The following is a 19,622-nucleotide window of genomic DNA, read 5'->3' as shown; positions in this document are numbered from 1 at the left end:
GGGCTTTGACACATGACACAGGATTGGCTCTCAAACATTTGCACATGGCGGCGACCTCACACAATCAATGAGCAAATACTTAAATGATGACTGGCAGGTAGAATCAGCAGAAACGGAGCAGGTTTCATGACCTGATTCGGACTACTAGCACTACAGTTTAATGTGCAGAAGCAAATTTGGTCATATGTTTTATGGACATCCATGACCACCGATGGGTACTAGGGCAGGGCAATATGGCCAAAAATATTTATCACGATATATATTTGAAAATTTGTGATAATGATATAACTGACGATATAACTGACGTGAGACAAAATACTTTACAACTCCACAACTTTATTAGTGCAAAAAAAACAAAAACAAACAAAAAACCCATCAATGTATTTTCACTTAAACAAACAGCTGTTTTCTATGCAAATTCCTTGCTGACAGTTTAACCAAAAGGCATTTCCAGTGGAAACTGGCCGACATATCCTGAACTATAACCATGTGTAATATATCTACAAAACTTAAAAAGAGGTTATACACACACAATACGGTAATACTATGTTGAAGAACAGTACGTATCACTCGGCGAGGCTCCTGACTACGGAAGCCGTAATGCTATGACAATCCATCAAGCGGTGCGGCTTTGTAGCTTATCAAAGTCGTGCTAAAACATTTTTTTTACAGATTTTTGAGCGCTGTGTAAGACATAAAAAGTTTGAGGTCAGTAAGCACAACCAGAATTCATACATAAGGCGCACCGGATTATAAGGGGCACTGTCAATTTTTCAGAAAATAAAAGGATTTTAAGAGCGACTTATTTTCCGAAAAACACGGTAATAACGATGGTCCGCTTGCATGCTCTACCAAAAATTGTACTTTGGTGTGTATTTGACGAAAGCCAAACCAGTTCCACACCACTGAAGTTGCACCATTTTTACAAACCAATTCTGGTTCATCCCTTCATTCAACGATCCGCTTTCGCCCTTCTCGTTCTCCGTCGCCGCCATGCTTTTTCTGCCACGTGCGTATGAAAACAAAGGCACTGCGCATGCGCGTTTGACCCATATTCTATCACGATATTTCATTTTCTTATCATTGCCTAACATTATACCGGTATTACTGTGAACGGTATGATATGGCCCAGCCCTAATGGGTACCTTTGATGTTTGACTCTGACACTCAGACAGAATTACCACTTAAATGCACTATTCGCCTGGAATACCAGCTTATCCTGCTGACTTGGTAACCCAAATTTGGACAAGCAGAAGAAAATAGATAATAGAAAATGGATATCTATTTTTAAGAGTAACAGAAAAAGAATCACCAAATGAGAGCAAACTGCATCTACAGCTGAATCCTGCAAACAGATTACATTGGATTTTTCTAACAAATACATTCTCTGAGATTAAAATCCTTCTCAGAGGACAGCAATTACTGGCATTGCAAGAAACTCCTTAAAAGGTTTGTTGACTTTATTCCAAAAACAAGGGTTGAAATGGAAGTTATACTTTGAATTTGCTAATATTGAAGTCTCCCATAGATTTCTATTTAGCATTAATTAACATTCTCTCAGTGTTTCCAGTGACAGTGTTTGCTTGTTACTGTTTGGGATTTGCTTCACATTCAGGTCTGTGCTCCCCCAAATGAGCCTGTTCACAAACTATTTGCACAGATTGTGAGTGCAGCAGAGTCTGTTTCCCGAGCAGAGGGGCCACTGCTGTACCGGCCTCTTATTGTGCCCATCAAAGACGCTGTTTAAACCCCAGAATCACAGGACTAGAAGGGCTGTCTGCACGATTCACTTGGCAGAGAGCAACAGTAAGACAAAAGCATCATTCAAGAGGTTTATACTCATCTCTTCATTTCTGTGCATCTCCCTTTGTTTTATATAAAGTCCTCCAACATCCCCCCCCCCCCCACCCCCACCCCCTTACACAGTCTCGCTCGCATCAGCTGTGTACTGATGAACAATTATTACAAAATTATTTATTTGTGCGTAATATTAAAATTACACAAGAGGGGTTTAAATACCTCATTCAGCTAAAATAGAAGGCATCTTTCATTCAGATAGTTCTGAGAATAGTTGTCTGGTTCTTTTGGGTCAGCAGTGGTCTAACTATAGCAAACACACTGGTATGTGTGGCTCTTGTTTGATAGCTATCTCTTAACTTTGTGATGAGTTGCTTTGTCATTTTGCTGATATATAATCAGATGTATAATAAATGTAGGCCTTAATCAACAGACGCTGAAACTCTGGTGAAAGTTTATTTACAGAGGAGTTATAAAAGTCTGCACAGTCATTTATAAATGTGTGAACTGACAGTGAATTCCCTCTGGCAGGGGGGGTGCTGAATGATTTTGCAACCGAAAACATTAAAAACAGATGATGTTGACGTCTCTTGTAACATTTAACTGTCCTGCTGTGATCTAGTTTTTGCAAACAGCTGGAAATTTGTACATTTTGCTAATAAACTCAGTTGGCAATGAAGAGTGAACTCATTTGCTCCCAGCTGTCGACATGCAAAATGTATGTTTGAACCTTCTATTTTTATCAGTATGGCCTCTTCGAATCAAAGACATTTAAAGAAAAGGTACTTCTTTGGTGCTTTAAAGCCAAATCCTCCTCCACACAGTAAAGCAGCCAATGGCAGCAAATACACAGCATGCACACACCCACACACACACATTAATGAGCTTGTTAAGCTCTCTGCAAAGCACCACTTTCACTGTGTGTGTCACGATCAAAGAGCTTCCTTAGAATGAAGCGCTCTCCTTTCTTTTTTTTTCTTTTCTTTTTTTTAAATGACATCAGAAACAGCAGTATGCGACATTACGTGATGGCAGAGCTTCAGTTCATCCTTTGTCATTTTTTTTTTTTAATAAATAGGACAGGGGGAATGAATGAGAGAAAGAGGGGGAGAGAAAGAAAGAAAACCAAAGGGGAGAAGAGACGGTGAGAAGGGGGGGGAAGAGAGAGAGAAAAAAAAAAAGAACTCCTGGGTCACCTGTATGGAGAAAAAAAAAAAACAAACAAAAAAAACAAACAGAGGAGACAGCAAACAACAAAGAGCAACATAATAATAGAGAAAACAAAGCACCATCACAATAAACTAGCTAGTCATAGATATCAATATTTACTAAATAGTAAACGATATTGTGCAGCACGCAAGATAGACAGCGCACAGTGTGCTTTGAGGTAGCAGCCAAGAAAGCTTTAGTCCGCGTCTGTGAAGCGCTCTCCTTTCTCCTCGTTCACACACTGGAGTTATACTTGAAATCAGGTTTCACAGCTCAGAGAATCATGTCATTTCTCATTCACATGAGTGAAGAAACTCTGTGACTCTTACAACCTGAATTAACATATTTTGTTTATTTTCCAGTCAAGAAATAGATGCTTAAACTGGCTGTCATGATGAGGCTGAGGATGCAGATCTGCTCATCACAGCTGAACACTGAGGGAAACAAAAACCTGCAGAGTCTGCAGGGTTTATGTAACAGCAGCAGAGCACAGAAAGGGGCTTGTGAGAGCACACACACACACACACACACACACACACACACACACACACAAAAAATGCCTTGGGAATTCAGCCAGTCACAAAAACACTGTGATTGTGTTCAAGAAACTGAGAAGTGAGCAGCTGACATGGCGTCCCACCCACCCACCCACAGCTCTCCTCTGTGGTTATAAATACAGCCTGGATCTGAAGCCTCAGTGTGCGCAGATCTGGAGAAATAATACAAACTTCTAGCTCACATCCGAGATATCCACACAAGCTATCCATCTGAACGATGCACCACGGTAAACCAGACCTCCAAACAGTTTATACATGATTAGAAATCGTCAGAACTCACTGATTTTACGAGTGATTTTAAATAGATTTGGCTTGTTACAAAGATGGAGCTGTATTTATGATACGGGACAATTTAAAGTTTTAAATGCAGCTTTTATTAGCAAACTTACAGCTTATTTTGTGTTGAGAGCAAACACACAGATGCTTGGAGGTTTAATATCTGTGCATAAGTGAGCCTTTGTGTTTCAGTAGTTCTTTCTCCTCTCTGTAGTTTATAGAAAATAAAACATTTTATATGCATGAAATGTATATCATACATAAGAAAGGAAATGTAAAGAAAATGGAACCAAAACAATAAACAGACTACTCCCACACACTGTTATGAAAACCTAAATATTAGTCACAGAACCGCTCCTTTTTTTGCAGCTGGTCTTAAAGTCAACATTTGGCTTGCTAGCATTAATGAAGCTTTGAAACAAACTGCACTGGATTTATTTGGCTAATTTTTGTGGCCCATACTACTCTGCTTCCAGGTAAAATCACCCCTGAGCAGCTCGAGATTACCTTCGCCTCACCCCTGTGGCCGTGTGAAAGCCGAGCACAACAGCAGAAATGAAGCATGAAGCGATCGCAGCAGGTCTGGAACACGACCAGGATCGCCCTCACACCGCCCCACACGATGTCATCTCTCCTGTCAGAGGAGCGCTGACGGTCTGTTTCTGATTTTACGTTGACCTGCAGAATGTTTATTTGGTTCCTGCTTAATCAGAAATTCACCAACATATCACACGCGCAACATATTTATAGAAACTAAGCGAGTGGAAAGGACTCTTGTTTATTTCTACATGTGCTGTATCAGTAGTGGAAAATACTGCAGCAAAATAAATCTCTGACTTCATGTTTCCTAAAGCCTGTTTCGCCCACTTCATCAGGTTTCTTGGAGCATCCGCCTATTTAAAAACGCACCACTCCCACTGTGAGGATGACCTGCTTTCTTCATACAATTCAAGTGCTGCAATAACTTTAGTTCCACTTTGGTTCTTAAAAGAGCTGCTGCTGACTGCTGCTCTGCCAGTGACTGAACCGCTGATGTAAAACTGCAAAACAAAATTCATGTCGGGGCTGGCTGCTTTTATAATGAAACGTCAGCAGAAGCAAGATTTTTTTGTCCTTGTATACTCCTACCATAAACCGAAGGTGTGCTTATCAAAAATTATACGCACAAAAATATATAATTGAAGGGATTATGTAACAAATTATCTAAATGATATAGAGAAATGTGTAACCATTTCCAGGATAAGGAAAATCAAATTGTCCCTCGTGGCTTCAGGCACCAGCAGGCATTCTCCAAACAAGAGGCAAAAAAATGTGACACTACCATGTGCACTGCATGGAGAAATCACAGTGTGACCGCTGAAAGCTGCTGCAGCTTCGTCACAGCAGTCACACTTATAATTATAACGCCACGCTGCTGCAGAAACAACCGGAGACTCCCTCCCCGATTGCCAGAGCTATCAAAAAAGTACAGAAGTGGCTCAGAGCTCAGTTTGCAGCAGAAAAAAAAAGATTACATAAAAAGATAAAAACTCAAACACAGAGCAAAAGAGACGATGATAATATTTTGGGTGTTTCCAAGCGTGTGGTCTGAGAGCTCCTCGCATTTCCAGTCTTACCTTCTCCAGCTGTCATGGTGCAAAGCTGCTGAGCAGAACAGGAATGCAGATCCACAGCTGATCGCTCCACCGATCGGTCAGCTCTAACCGAAGTCTCTGCCACCTCTCTCTCTGTTTACCTCACAGTACTGCCACAGAAATGGCTGCTTTGTTTTGCTCCCTCCCTCGCTCTTGTCGATTTATCCCTCCACAGTCTCTCACTCTGCTCCCTCCTCCCTTGTCTCCTTCCCTGAAAAAACAGCCTGTCTCTTTCCATCTGTCTGTAGTCAACCATCTAGAGAGTGAGCAATTGTATATTTTTGCACTTTTGAGATATTTTTAATCATAAAATTAGTCATTTTAGCTGATCTGTAACAGATAAATGAAACACTAAATGGATGGGATACACCAAGAGAGCTGTAAAAACACGATACTTGTGTAACATATAGCACTTTAGTTGCTGAAATAGCTCAATTTTGTGAGAGGTAAAGCTACGTTTCGTAATTACCCTCTGCAACTATATCTATTACCACCAGGGGGCAGCATTTTACCAGTGGGAGTATTGAGATGTTTTGGGATGTGTGCTGCCCTTAATTTAATTTCTGACATTTCTTTTAAGTCCTACTCCCTATTCCTTCCGAGGCTTTGTCTTTTCCCCCGGATGCCGACCACAACGGTTAAATAATAATAATAATAATAATAATAATAATAATAATAATAATGGATACTTTATTGATCCCCATGGGGAAATTACTTGTTTTTCTCTGCATTTGACCCATTCACTCAGTGAAGCAGTGGGCAGCCCACTAAGCAGGCGCCCGGGGAGCAGTGTGTAGGGACGGTACCTTGCTCAGGGGTACCTCAGGGTAGCCGTTAAGTGGATTCGAACCGCCGACCTTCCGATCATGGGGCGACCACTTTACCTACTGAGCTATCCCTGCCCAGTAAAAGGTGCACTGACTCACTGCTTCCTCTTGTGGTAAAAAGTGATAATACATAGTTGAGCTTTAGCTGACATCCCTCCAACACTACGCATCCTTTAGACATGAATTCAAAGCTGCTTTTTTCAATCTCTTGTCCTTCAGTTAACTTTGGAACAGTTTAAACTTCTGCCCTTTGCAAAAAAGAAAAAAAAAGGTGGGATTTTTTTCTCCACTTTGATGGATTTTATACAGATCAATTTAAGGAGTCGAATAAACAGAACAAAGAAGATGAAAATATGGTGCAAAAATAACCGATAAAAATAGCAGGAAAGAGATGAAAGAACTTCAGTGCCGACTGAAATGCTGTGTCATCATCTTAACATTGCGACTGTGACTCAGCAGGCTGGTGAATACAGCTTAAATCTGACAGAAAATCGTGCCTCATCATGATTGATCAAGTCTTACTGAAAGTTAAACTTCACATGACACTCAAAGAAACTCAGAGCGGCAGCTGAGACGGGAGGTGGAGACTGTTTTGAAACACTGATCCCCGTCTCACCGTGTTCTCCTCGGATCAGCTGTTCTTGCTGTAAATGCGGCGTTAGCTGCAATTAGACAGAGTCAGCAGCTCCAAATGCGAAGAATTTCTAACATCCACCCAACTGCAGTTTTATTTTTTTGTGTTTCTGATATATTAACAGAGTCTGCTAGTCTTTTTTTAGTTCCACAGAGGGACAACTGAAATCTCTGACTCTCGCCCCAGGCTGTCCATTGGGCCTGAAACCCTCCCCCACCCTCCTCCTTTCTCCACATTCATGTACACATTCAACATGGAGGGTAGACTCAGAAGCTGACACGCCAGAAAAAGAGAGTGATGACACAGGAGAGAAAAATCTGCCACAAGGAAGATGTTGTCTTCAAGCTCTGCTGTCAAATAACTCCTAAATTTCACCCTGCACCATATGACAGACACACCAAGCTGTCCCATCCCCTCGAAACAAAAACGACTTAAACCACCAGAAAGAGAATTGTTTATGCTCCAGGGCTGCAACTGAGAAACCTTAACCCATGTATTTGTAGCTAAAAATCTCAGACATCCCCTGAACAGATTACAAAGAGGGCAGCTCTAAGGACACACTCACTGAACCATGAGTTCATATGTCCTTGTGAGAAGCAGTCTGATACAAAACGCCCACCAAAAACAACAACTACAACAACAAATGTATAAACTACAACACAGATGAAGCCTAACACCTCAGAGGAAGTCACAGTCTCTGGTCAAAAAAACAGGAGCAGTAAAATGGCCTGTATTTATATAGCGCAGTAATATTCAGCTAAAACCTCTGCAGCCACCAGGTTCACTGAAACCAGCTCTGCAAGTTTCAGCTGATTTTGCAGCTGACTCAAAAACAAAGGTGCAGGAAATCGGAACCTTTGCAGATTCACTTTCAGGACAACAGGCCCTCAGAGACCAGCTGTTTGGTCAGCCTGACCGACCAAGCGGGAGTCAGCCAGTCAGACAACGGGGAAAAACTACAATCTTTAATAAATGTGTTTGAGACGTCCCACCTGTTGCTTTTTGATAGAAGACACTGAGGTACATATAATTTATCCAGCCTAAAACTACAGAGATGTGATTTGAATTTCCACATCAGCCAGCCTCTAATGTGCTCTGCATACCAGCAGAAAGAAGCCTGAAGCAAAGGGAGGAGCACTCACCTGAACCAGAAGATGAGATCATGTTCCCGGATCTTTGGACTTCATCGAATTTGCTGAAGATTACATTCAAGCTGTAACAGAGGGACAGAGAGAAAGATAAGAATGTGAAGATAATTATGCAGATGGCACATAAAACAAAGCAGATGGGCAGCAGAAAGTAACTAAAGACCTGTTTACTGCACTATCCATCACCTCCGAGGTGAGAAGCCCTCCCTCGGCTTTCTGCTGCAGGGACCAAAATAGACCGAAACCACCACACAGATGACTAACAGGCAACGGGGCCAGAGAGAGAGCGAGCGAGAGGGGTGATGGAGGGGTGCAGAGACATATGGCCCAGTGTGAAGGAGGAACGAAGAGGACACAAAGGGAACAAAGAAGATGCCGCATCTGAATGTTCGCTGGTATCTGATATTAAACGTGAAATCACGTTTTGAGCCCGAGCTACAAAATTCTGGCGCCGTTTCAAAGAGCTTGTTCATGGCTGATTACAAGAGCGATGACCATAAATCCGATTTAGGAAAAAATAAATCATCTGGGGTGTTCAGTCATGAGCCAGAAAGTAACCTCTGCAGTGTGGATTTAGACCAAAAAGTGCACGCACACCAGCTCTACTGCAGTTCAGCTCAACTTTAAATCTGCAGCCAACTTCATAAATAATGAATCATAACAGAATATATATTTTATGTTTAAACAACCATTTATTTTACACTCTGTGCTGATTTCTGATGCTAAATCACAGGTTCACAGGTGCTCCGATGAGCTGCAGAATCATGTTTTAGGAAGGTATAATCGATAGCAATTTAAAACCGTGGTAATATAAAGAAAAATCATTTAATTTATTTAGCATTAAAAATGGGAAATTCCTGCAGTACATCAGCCAAATCTGTAGAAACTCAATATGTGAAAAAGGCTAAATAAAATTTTATATAATTCTAATTAAAAAGAGACTCTTGAAAGTAGGGTTGCTATAAAATGTTTAATGACTTTTACATTTTACCCACTTGAACCAAACAGCGCGTGAAAATCAAGCTGTGGTTGGAACAGGGAACTAATAAAGGGCTCTCTGTTCATTAACCATCGCTCTACCGTTAATCAATGAAGGCTATCAAAGAGAAAAATTGTTAAACGGCAGCGGCCTGTTCTCTTACCGTGACTGTGGCAGGCCCTTCTTGCTGAGATCCAGCCTCACCCTCTCACCCACATGTCTGTAGATCTCCACCAGGGAGCTCATGGCTCCATCACGGACCTGGTGACCAGCATCACACAACAACATCAGAGAGGAGTCAAACAAACAGACGTTTCTATTCAGATGTTCCACAGCAGAGTCACCATGAATAAAATGATGTAGTCAACTCATCAGACAAACCAATGGGGTGAAAAAAATTACAACTTTCACCTCCAGATGGCAGCATTTAATCAGGTACTCTATATGACATCCCTAGTTAACTCACTGCACCACCTGGTGGTACAAGGTGGTGCCGGCTGGCTTAATTTAAACTTCACCTGGTGTCTCTTCAATGTTTTGGTCATAAATTACACAAAATCTTCTAAAAAGAAAAAAAAAAAAAGAGAAGAGAGATGTCATGGTAGGCTTTACCTGACTAGTGGGGTCCCCCAGGAGGTTACATATATGAGGAACAATTTTATTGAGAGTCAGGCCTTGGGCTCCATATCTGTAAGACAAACAGATCAGAGTAATGAGCAGCGGGAAAAAAACGAGGAGACGGGAGGACACAGATTTTTAAAAATGAGGTCACGTGACGGCCCAATCGGCCTGCTCGAGCAGAACGAGCGAAGGAGGGAAACTCACGTGTTCAGCGTGGCGATGAGACAAAGGCACACTCCTTCTCTGGTCCGGTTGTTTTTATGCTTGAAGCCTCCCAGCATTCGGTCCCACACGTACTGCAAAAATACACAACATCATGTACACAATGAAACAGGACTTTTTCAAGCTTTTGACTACAAGGGGCCAACAGCTGTGGCTGCAAAAAAATCATCTGTTTATAGAGGAGTCTACGGGTAGATTGCCCTGACCTCAGTAAACACTTTCCCATTTATGTATATCTTAATTGTGCCTGGTTTAAATGTTAAAAGGGAGGATTATCAATGTTATGTTCATTGGCTAACGACATGTGATTGATAAGTCGTTAGTCAATGAGTGTGCTGCGTCCTCAGGTTTATAGCTGGCTCTATTGATGCAGTTCACCCAGATGATCAATTTGAAGCTTCAGAGCAGGACTTGGACAACCAGTGGTGGATGTCACCATGGTAACTTCTTTCTTTTATGCTGTCTGTGCTGGAGACCCTGGGTGTAACACCTGTCTAACAAGGTCAACCACTGGCATCCTGCCGGCCACCTGCCAGCCCCCAGCTTCCACTGCAGGAAGTCTGCGGGTGCAGACGGGTGTGGCAGCAGACTTTCACACCCAGTGAGACCCCCAAGCTCACCACAGAGTAAACAAGTGAGAACTAAAGCCGACATCCATCTGAATTTGAGCTAATGCATGACCGCCTGAACTGTCTTAGAAAAAGTGAGCGTGTTACCTGCGGATTGGCGGTTTGTTCCATGATCTTTAGCAGCAACGTTTGGTCTGTTTCTCGCACCTGATCTTTGGCATCTCCCAATCGATCAATAAGGCTGGGCAGAACTGAGTGAGAAAATAAAATATGAGTTATTTATTGGTACTTAACGATGGTGAAATGGCTCAGTTGTACAGGACGTTTTGTCAAGTTATTCTCATGCAAAGTAAGAGCAGATGAAGTGATCAACAGCACTCAACAGAAACTTGGTGAGAAGAGGTGAGAACAGTAGTTTGAAACTCTGAAACAAAAGCTTTTGATTTTTCACACATTTAAATTCAGGGGAGGATGCACTGAGAAACTTAGGTCATGTCCACACTAATACGTTTTCGTTTGAAAACGCATCTTTTTCTTTTTCTGGAAAGCGGAGGCTTTGGCCTTCTGTCCACACTGAGACGGCGTTTTTGGTCAAGGAAAACGCAGCGTTTTGAAAACGCCCTCCAAAGCAAATACATTTGAAAATGCAGTTTTCGCGTCCCAGTGCGGACAGTGAACCCGGAGCCTTTTCAAAAACGATGACACATTTTAGTCATGTGATGCAGTCATGTGACCAATTAAACTAAGATAGCAGAGGGCATTATACAGCAGTTTTGTTTGCTCTCAATTTTGACAGCCCTATTAAAGATTAATATCAGTTTGTACATGCTCCAGATAGCTTTTCTTCAAATTCTTTAATTCTCACTCGCTTTTGCAACTTTGTACTTTTGTGTTACTCGACATGTTTCAAAGAGCCTGAAAAAAATAAAATACAAAATACAAAAATACAAAATATGTTTTGTTTGATATTTGTCGATGTGTTTAAATGTGGATGAAGATTCATCCTGAGGGGACTGGGGCAAATAATGAGAGACACTGAGAGTCAACTTCCCTCAATATCAATCAGTATGCAATATTAACATTAAAATACATAAAAACTAAAAACTGAAAGTAAACTTAACAATTTTTAATTAGATAATGCAAACTAACTTTAATTTATAAAGATAATGACAAATGAATAGACTGAGTTTCACTGGTCAGGGTTTTTTTTTTTTTAATTCAAGCATTTGAAATAATATAGAGAAAAGCTCTGACTTCACTTCAACTCGATCAGATTACCACTTTAAAAATCCAACATTAAATAAAACATTAAATTCGCATCAAAGATTGAAATTTGAGTCTTACCTGTTCCCACCTGGGCTCTAAATCGCTCCTGTAACCTTGTCACTAAGGCAGATAAGAGGTCCAGGCCGAGCAGCGCCACCTGGTGGAGACAAAATGAAATGCACACATTAAATACAATTTAATGTAAAAAATAAAACAAAAACAAAAATCATCACAGAAATCTTAAACATATACAATTACATGTAAATATTTCTTTTACATTTAATAGAAAAAATGAAATCAGAATGAGGAATTTATCAACAAAGAAACACTCGACACAGGCCTGAGTGTGAAAAGGGGTGGGGTTAAAACAACAAACTGTGTGCACCATGACTCAGGGTACACACTCACAACACTGACCTGTAACACAGGCCCTGCCTCTTGCAACTTTCCTTGTCATGGGGTGAGAGAACTGCTCAAGGAACGCTTAGTGAGAGCAGTCCAGCTGACACCGTAACAACAACAACAACACACACGCATCGCCTGGCGAATGTCCAGGGTTTGGTGCACTTTTTGGAAACCCAATTACTGTGTGCAACAATAATAAAACAACGAGTAAAACAGCAAAGCAACAATGGCTGCTGCAATCTGCTGGGAGCAAAGATCCTACTGGGGAAACTTCAATATTAATCATCTCAGGATGAAGTTTAATCTGTACAGAGAACCTTTTTTTGTCTCAGCATGTCAGTACAGATGAATTATTTTAATGAAACTGCATAAAAAGTGCTGTTTAATTTTATAAATATGAAGAAAAGGCTTGTGATCCACACATTAACCCTGGAGAATTGATTCTGTTCCTCTGGATGTTACTGTTTCACTGGGACAAATGTTTCTTCACTCATCCAGTTTACTTTTACAGTTTCAGCTGACTGCAGGTTTCCTCAACAGTATAAACAGTACATTTGCATAACCAGCACCACTGACTAACAATTAGTTTCTTGATCATTAATATGCAAATTGTAATGAACCTTCATCAGTGGCTATGCGCACCATTTACAGAAAGCTGGGAAATGGCTGCAATCCCGTCACTGTAAGATGGTGAAGTATATACTCCTCAGTTCCGAGATGGTCTTTCCCTCTTCTACCGGAATGGCCTCTATTAAATTTTTTGTATTTCCTCTATTTTAATTCAAATGTAAGTTACATTTTATAACATAATCCCAACCATGAGTGAGAGGTGTTGCAGAGGGGGCGGGGACCTCCACTAACTGAACAACCTCATTCACCCCCAACTGGACGGCAGATTTCCACACCTCCATGAGCCTGGTTTGGCTGGAGGTTTCTTCCTTTATAAAGGGAGTTTCTCCTTGCCATTGTCGTCAAACCGGTTGCTCATAAGGGGTAATTTGATTGTTGGGGTTTTGTCTGTTTTCTTGTATTATTGCAGGGTCTTTACCTTACATAATAAAGTGCTTAGAGCCAACTGCTGTTGTGATTTTTCTACCAGCAAATTTACTGGGAACATAAGAGAATTTTAACACCTTAATTTAATTGTCTTTAATTTAGGGCTGTTTTAAAGACCTGCAGGAATCCTACCCTTAAAACCACCGAACTACAAAGTGCTCTTCCCTTTATATTTTCCTCAGTGTCTCCAATGGATGCCTCTCCCCTGCTGCAGGCAGAAGTCCTGGTTATCTGCAGCTCTAATCCTCAGATCAGCCTCTTTGTTCTGCAGCTGGAGAGAATGACGGTAATTAGACTGACGACAGGCCCCACACGAAGAGAGAAACCCTGCACAGGAACGCAAAACAGGTTCACTTGAGCTCTTTCTTGGAGTCATAGCTGGAGGTAAAGAGTCTTTTCTGGAAAATTGAATTACACAAGGAACGCCAAAGAAGAACGTGGTCCAGTCCAGGACAGACAGGCTCCGCCTCTTTGCAGACAGATGGCTAACTCTCTTTTTGCTGCCACCCACATCCAGAGCCCCCAAAACACACACACACACACACACACACACACATATCTCTATTTCACCCCCACCCTGAAGGCTCTGGACCCAAATCTCTCAGACATCATCCCTTCCAAATTCCCAAATCCTCCAATCCGACATGCTCTGCTCTAGTTTCTTCCCCTCCTCTTATCTGCTGCATTTCAATCCTGACAGTGTGTCAGCAAATGTCCACACTGTAAGAAAAATTCTCATCTGAGTGTCCCTTTGCTAACCTTAAAACACAGTTAAAAGAAACTCTGTTGGGGTGAAAAATAAGGTCACACAGTGAGAAAACTAGAAACGTAAAGTAACGTAAAGTAATCCGACCCCCTTAAAGCACAAGGCTGGGCCACTTGGTTTACTGTTTTCTAAGAAACCACCAAAGGCAACAGCAGCACAGCTGCATGGGGACAGCATAATTTTTACATGCTGACACTGTAAAATAAGATAGCTGAAACTGGCGCAGGGCATCAGCGTTGCACGTCCCCTCATGTTGAGTTTTAATATGTTTTGAGTTTGTGGATTTAATTTATTTAGTCTGACAGTAAAAGAAAAGAGCTGATTTTTCCTAATTTACAATGTAAAAGCAGCAGTTTTAAAAAAATGTGTCCATGCATCAAGGGCACAAAACTGTGGCCTACTTTTCACGCACAGTCCAGGTCACACTATTGCACAGCAGTGCGGGATAACAGGGATTTGCACAGGCTAAACTTTATTAATATCACAAAGAAAGAAACAACCACCTCACTAACAGGTAAGAAAAGAAAAGAAAAAACTAAAGACCAGCAGAAAAATTACAATAAGCAACATAAACCATGCGATAAATAACCAATAACTTTCAAACCCTAACCAAAGTAATACTCCACATAACAAAACAGCAACCCTAAACAGAATGATGTCATCACAAGCACTACAAGCTGCAGTTCCTCTAACGTCCACCAGGTGCTCCAGCAGTTCTCACAGACTTTACATTACAAATAAACATGCTTACAGCTGGATACAAAAATATGTTTTTTGTCTCTATGCCTAACCCTATGTAGCACCAGACTATTTTCCCTTCCTGAGATTGTACCACAGGTTTTTCTTCCTGTAAAAAGAATGTTTTTCTTTCCCAGAGTCGCCAAGGGTGTGGTCATACCTGGTTGTCAGGTTGTTGGGGTTTTCTCTCTTTTACCTTATAGTATAAAGCACGTTGAAGTGACTGTTGTGAGATTGAATGACAAATGAAGCTGAACTGCACTAAATTGAAATGGAATTGATCTGAAATTCAATAATGTTAAAGGCAACAAGGGCTGTGCCATAACACTTGGTCTGTCATAATAACCACATACATTTTTATGTGATAGGAAAGTGTCATATCGTAATATTGTTACCATAGCAGCGACATCCATTTACATTCCCTAGTGTGCATAACAACTGCTAGAGGTGGAAACAATAAATGTGTTTTACCACTTGAGACAAAAACGCACAGCTGAGTACAGCCGGGCTACAAAGGAGGAGATGATGATGAGCAACCCTCTGCGCGTCGCTGGAGTACTCGCTAGTGACACTCCATATGACTCCAAAGCAAATGGTGGATGGAAATGAATGATTCGGTCACAGGGAGAAAAAGCAGGACTTTAAACATCTGGTTAAAAAGCTCAATCCAGCATACAAGATCCCAGGTAGAAAATATGTTCCAGCTTTATTCTATGACAATATTGTGCAACCATTGAAAGGATTACAAGGTTCAATTAATTTAGTTATTGTTCAGTTAAAGTGTTAATCAGTTATTTTATACTTTTATAATACTGTGTCGCTATAGTGCTGCTGGCACATAGTTTCAGAAGATCATCATCATCATCTATATCGCCCACCCCTGTAGGCCACTTAAAAAAAACAAACAAAAAAAACAACTGAGTTTCTAAAGATTTTCAGCACAGGCAAAGGTCTCTGAGCAGTAAAGCTACCCAGCTGGAGCTGAATGTCAGCTCAGTTCACACAGCTGCAAGACGAGTGGCTTCTTTCAAAATCTGAGCTCACAATGAAGGTTCAGACTTGAAGCATTTGTGGCAGTTAGTGGTCAGACCGTGACGCGTGTTTACCTCAGCTCAAATATGCACCCTGCCGTCACTGAAAGCAGCTTCAGCCTCGCTCGATATTTACTCTGTCAACATGCACGTGTTGGTTTAGCTTTCCATTCACTGAGATGCTGCTTCATGAAGCAAAGACAGCAAATCTCCCAATGTTTACATGATTTCAGGGGCAACCCGTGAGTATGAAGATTTTATTGATCACTAAGGTCTGGATACTCAATCCATGTGCTGTCTGATACATCTGGCGGGCTGGGTGGTTTTGTACATGATAAAAATGCGGAAAAAAATTATTATAGTAAATAAATCATGTGGAAATGTGGTAAGTAAAGTAAAACAAAACACGGGATGCATATTTAGGTTAGAAAACTAGCGAGGGGCAGTAAACTTTAGAAGTCCAGTCAGTTTGTTTCCTGATCATGTAAAAGAAAAAGTTCAGAAAGGACTCTTGGATCAGGCTGTGATCAAACTAACCCACTAGCATCAAGCCTCGTTCAGAGGAACACGAGTGCCTCTTCATCGTCATCCGAGTGGCTGGAAAAACCCGGCAACCCACAACTGGCCACTCTGATGTGGAGAAGCCTTTAAATTAAATCAAGAATTTCTCTCAACTCGCCATCTCATTACCAGTGGAAACACTACACACGGACACACACACACACACACATGCAGCAACCTGTAAAGACAAGCAAAACTCAGACATCGATCAAACTCCTCAAAAATGAGCCGTGTCCCTCACACACGGAAAGCCGGATCATTTTCCAGCTTTGTAATTATATACAGCATACCTGTCCCTCCCTCCCAGCCTCCTGCTCTGTAATCACCACATTCTCATGTCTCTCACAGTGCCATAAATCAAGAACTTTTGTCTTTACTTGGTCTACCTTTCAGCTTAAACTCTAACTGTAGCTTACAGGTCTGTTTTCTGGATGCAGCTGCAGGTCAGAGATGAGCGCAGCTGACATTTATGGCTTCATTTTTAAGCTGCTGATGAGCATTAACATTTGAGTCCTTTTGATAGTTTGTTTATCAAAGCTGTATCTGTGCTGCAGGCTGAAGAACAACGACAGACAGTGCTGCATGCAAACACAGCGCAGAATGAGAAGTTCTGATTCCCGGCATGCAAATAGCCTCTCTGTTGAGGTTTGCAGGGAACAGGCAAGCTGCACAGGGAAGATGGTGCTCAATTTAAATCAGTCATTATTTAAAGTTTTTCAAAAACAACACCCTGTTTTCTGTATGACAGACAGGACACCTGTCCAGGGTGTACCCCACCTATCATCCTATGGTAGCTGGGATAGGCTCCAGGCACTACATAAGCGGAAGAAAATTGATGGATTGCAAAAAAACAATACAACCAAAAAAAAAAAAAAAAAAGCCCATAAAAATCAAGACATGAGAGTGAAGACTGAATCAACCAGAATTAACAAATTAAATTACATTAACTTTGAACTACTCTGTCTATATTTCTCGTTACAGCTATTGCACAAGTTTACTCCTCTGGCAGATATGCATCTCTTCTAATTCCGTCTGATTTCATAATGATATAATAATATAATCTCTCCAACAGTTTGAAAGGAGATGATTTGATGCTCTGTATGCTGAAATTAATTCAATTGTAAATTGTTATTAAGTGCATTTTAACAAATAGTCTATTTGCTGGTTCAGCTGATCCATTAATAACCGGCTGCCCTCCACAAGGCAGATAATGCATCGAGCTATCAAGGAACAACACAACAAATAAAATTCTGTTTGATTCAAGAGACCTTTATTGTTATGCAGCATTAAAATAGTTTTATTAATACGCATCAATATCAAAGCCTCCATCTGGATGATGAGTTGTTATAAAGGAGGGTATCAGCTACAGAGACCAAACCTGGTTTTTGTATTAAGCTGTAAGCATGTTTATTTCTGCAGTAAAGTTGGGCATTTTAAAATGTCAGTCTGTGGGGACTGACTCACTGCTGGAGCCTCAAGTGGAAATATTGTAATATGAGGAAGTCATATTTAAATGCACAAGTTTACATAAAGTCAAAGAGAATGGAAAAATCCAAGAATGCTGAAATCATGATGAACTGTGGACCCACCAGAAGTGGGTTTAAACATGGCTGTTTCACCTTTTAATGGCTTTCACAGAGTCTCAACTGTTGCCAGTGTCTTTCTTTGAGCGCGCTCAGTTGTTGCTGCTGCTGCTTTTAGTAATTCGCCTGTAGCAAAAGGGACTCATGAGCACCTCAGCCCGCGTCACTGCCTGTCCCGTGGTTAGCATCTGATAGACCTCAGCTCTACCTTTAGGACACTGCAAAATAAACACCAGTCGCACCAAGACCAAAGAAGAAGATTTTGGTTTGTTAGAGTCAGAAAAGAAGAAGAGTCTTTTCTAAAATAAAATGCAGCTTTAATAAAAGCTGCTATTTGACCTCTTCAGAGTTTATAGTTACTAACTGTTTAACAGAGGGTTTAATTAGTAATGACAGTCTGTGATATAAAAGATGGAAGTAGCGAATAGGCTTAAAATAATAATAACAATAATAATAATGTATACTTAGTGAAGCAGTGGGCAGCCACTGGGCGCCCGGGGAGCAGTGTGTAGGGACGGTACCTTGCTCAGGGGTACCTCAGGGTAGCTGTTCAGTGGATTTGAATCCCCGACCCCGGCCACCACTCTACCTACTAAGCTATCCCTGCCCCCAGATTAAGATTAAGCTTTAAACCTGCATTCCTCCTAATGTCCAACAGGGGGCAATTTCTTTGTTGCAAAAGTTTGGAAATTCACTGCTAACATTTCTGATCTTAGGAAACACCTTCCTGACTCAGTCGCTAGTTTCAGGTCTCACTGAATAAAATAGGATATTCTAGAGACTGTTTTCATTGAAGTCATAAAGGACCGTGAATTTTTTTCTACTCTTGGATCTGTATGATGTCACTGGGGAAAAGCCCCACCCACATGAATAATCATTTTGAACTATGCAAAGTTCAAAAATCATGCAAAGCTGCTCTAGAGGACTCCAAGAATAAAAAATATTTAGATGGAAATGAGGACAATAGGTCGCCTGCATATTATTCCACACATGCAGACTGGGAGTGTCCCAGTTCAACCACAGGCTCATACAGGCGGGGCCAGACTCATCTAAACAATTTCCAACATGCACCAGATACAGTAACAGAGTGGGAGTGATTAACTGTGATGCTATGCCACCATTTGGAGTTTGTGGTGATTAGCCAGCAGTGACTCAGCAGCACTCAGCAGAGCTCAGGACTCCGGGCAGGGTGGCAACTGGATGATGGAGCTGTGCAGTAAACTCTTATTACAGCCGAGAGCCAACAGCACTTGTAATACAGAGCACATTTAAAGACGCACAGACACAACGCTCTTTCACGGTTCACTTCCTCCTGAGATGGCGCTTCATACTCGAATTGCTGCAGTGAAAACACTGAAATGGGAGCATCCTCCTCCGGACATACTGCCACTGACACTAATACATGCTTCGCTCAAGTTCAAACATGCTTTATGCTTTACGTGAAAGAGTGGAGCCACTAATTACAGGGGAAAATAACAACAGAAACAGCAGTAATAGTGTTTGGCCTCCAAAGAAGTGTCAGAGCTTTTTGTTACAAATGATCACGTCTGTTTAAATCTCCTTAAATCATGATCAGCAAATTTATGTAATAGACACTGAGAACAGAAATCTGTGTCCTTTATTTCTTTAATGGGGTTATAAGGCCAAAATGCCTGAACCTTATTTAAGTATAATAGCAATCAAATGAAAATTGAAAACAGTTTTATCATTTGTAAATGCTAAAAATCAGCCGCAGACAAAACT

General features: G+C 41.1%; 1 protein-coding gene and 1 non-coding gene across 2 annotated transcripts in view; one reads left to right on the top strand and one right to left on the bottom strand.

Annotated features, from left to right (window-relative positions):
• The window catches only part of clasp1a (cytoplasmic linker associated protein 1a), a 95,355-nt gene that overhangs the window by 55,400 nt on the left and 20,333 nt on the right, over positions 1–19,622 (bottom strand). The window contains exons 3-8 of the mRNA XM_085375021.1: positions 11,818–11,896; positions 10,621–10,724; positions 9,887–9,978; positions 9,674–9,749; positions 9,225–9,322; positions 8,077–8,147 (exon numbers count right to left, since the gene is read on the bottom strand). Of these exons, the coding sequence (XP_085231147.1) occupies positions 8,077–8,147; positions 9,225–9,322; positions 9,674–9,749; positions 9,887–9,978; positions 10,621–10,724; positions 11,818–11,896 (520 nt within the window). The remainder of the gene's footprint in view (positions 1–8,076; positions 8,148–9,224; positions 9,323–9,673; positions 9,750–9,886; positions 9,979–10,620; positions 10,725–11,817; positions 11,897–19,622) is intronic.
• Positions 12,183–12,317, top strand: LOC146616468 (U4atac minor spliceosomal RNA). Its single transcript, XR_014906981.1, has one exon. It is a non-coding gene; the product is annotated as a U4atac minor spliceosomal RNA (small nuclear RNA).

The sequence above is a fragment of the Diplotaxodon limnothrissa genome, linkage group LG16 (genome assembly GCF_057381915.1).
Source record: "Diplotaxodon limnothrissa isolate DT_005_m linkage group LG16, D_limnothrissa_male_GT1.1, whole genome shotgun sequence".
NCBI classification, from domain to species: Eukaryota; Metazoa; Chordata; class Actinopteri; order Cichliformes; family Cichlidae; genus Diplotaxodon; species Diplotaxodon limnothrissa.
This window is presented reverse-complemented; position numbering and strand designations above follow the sequence as displayed.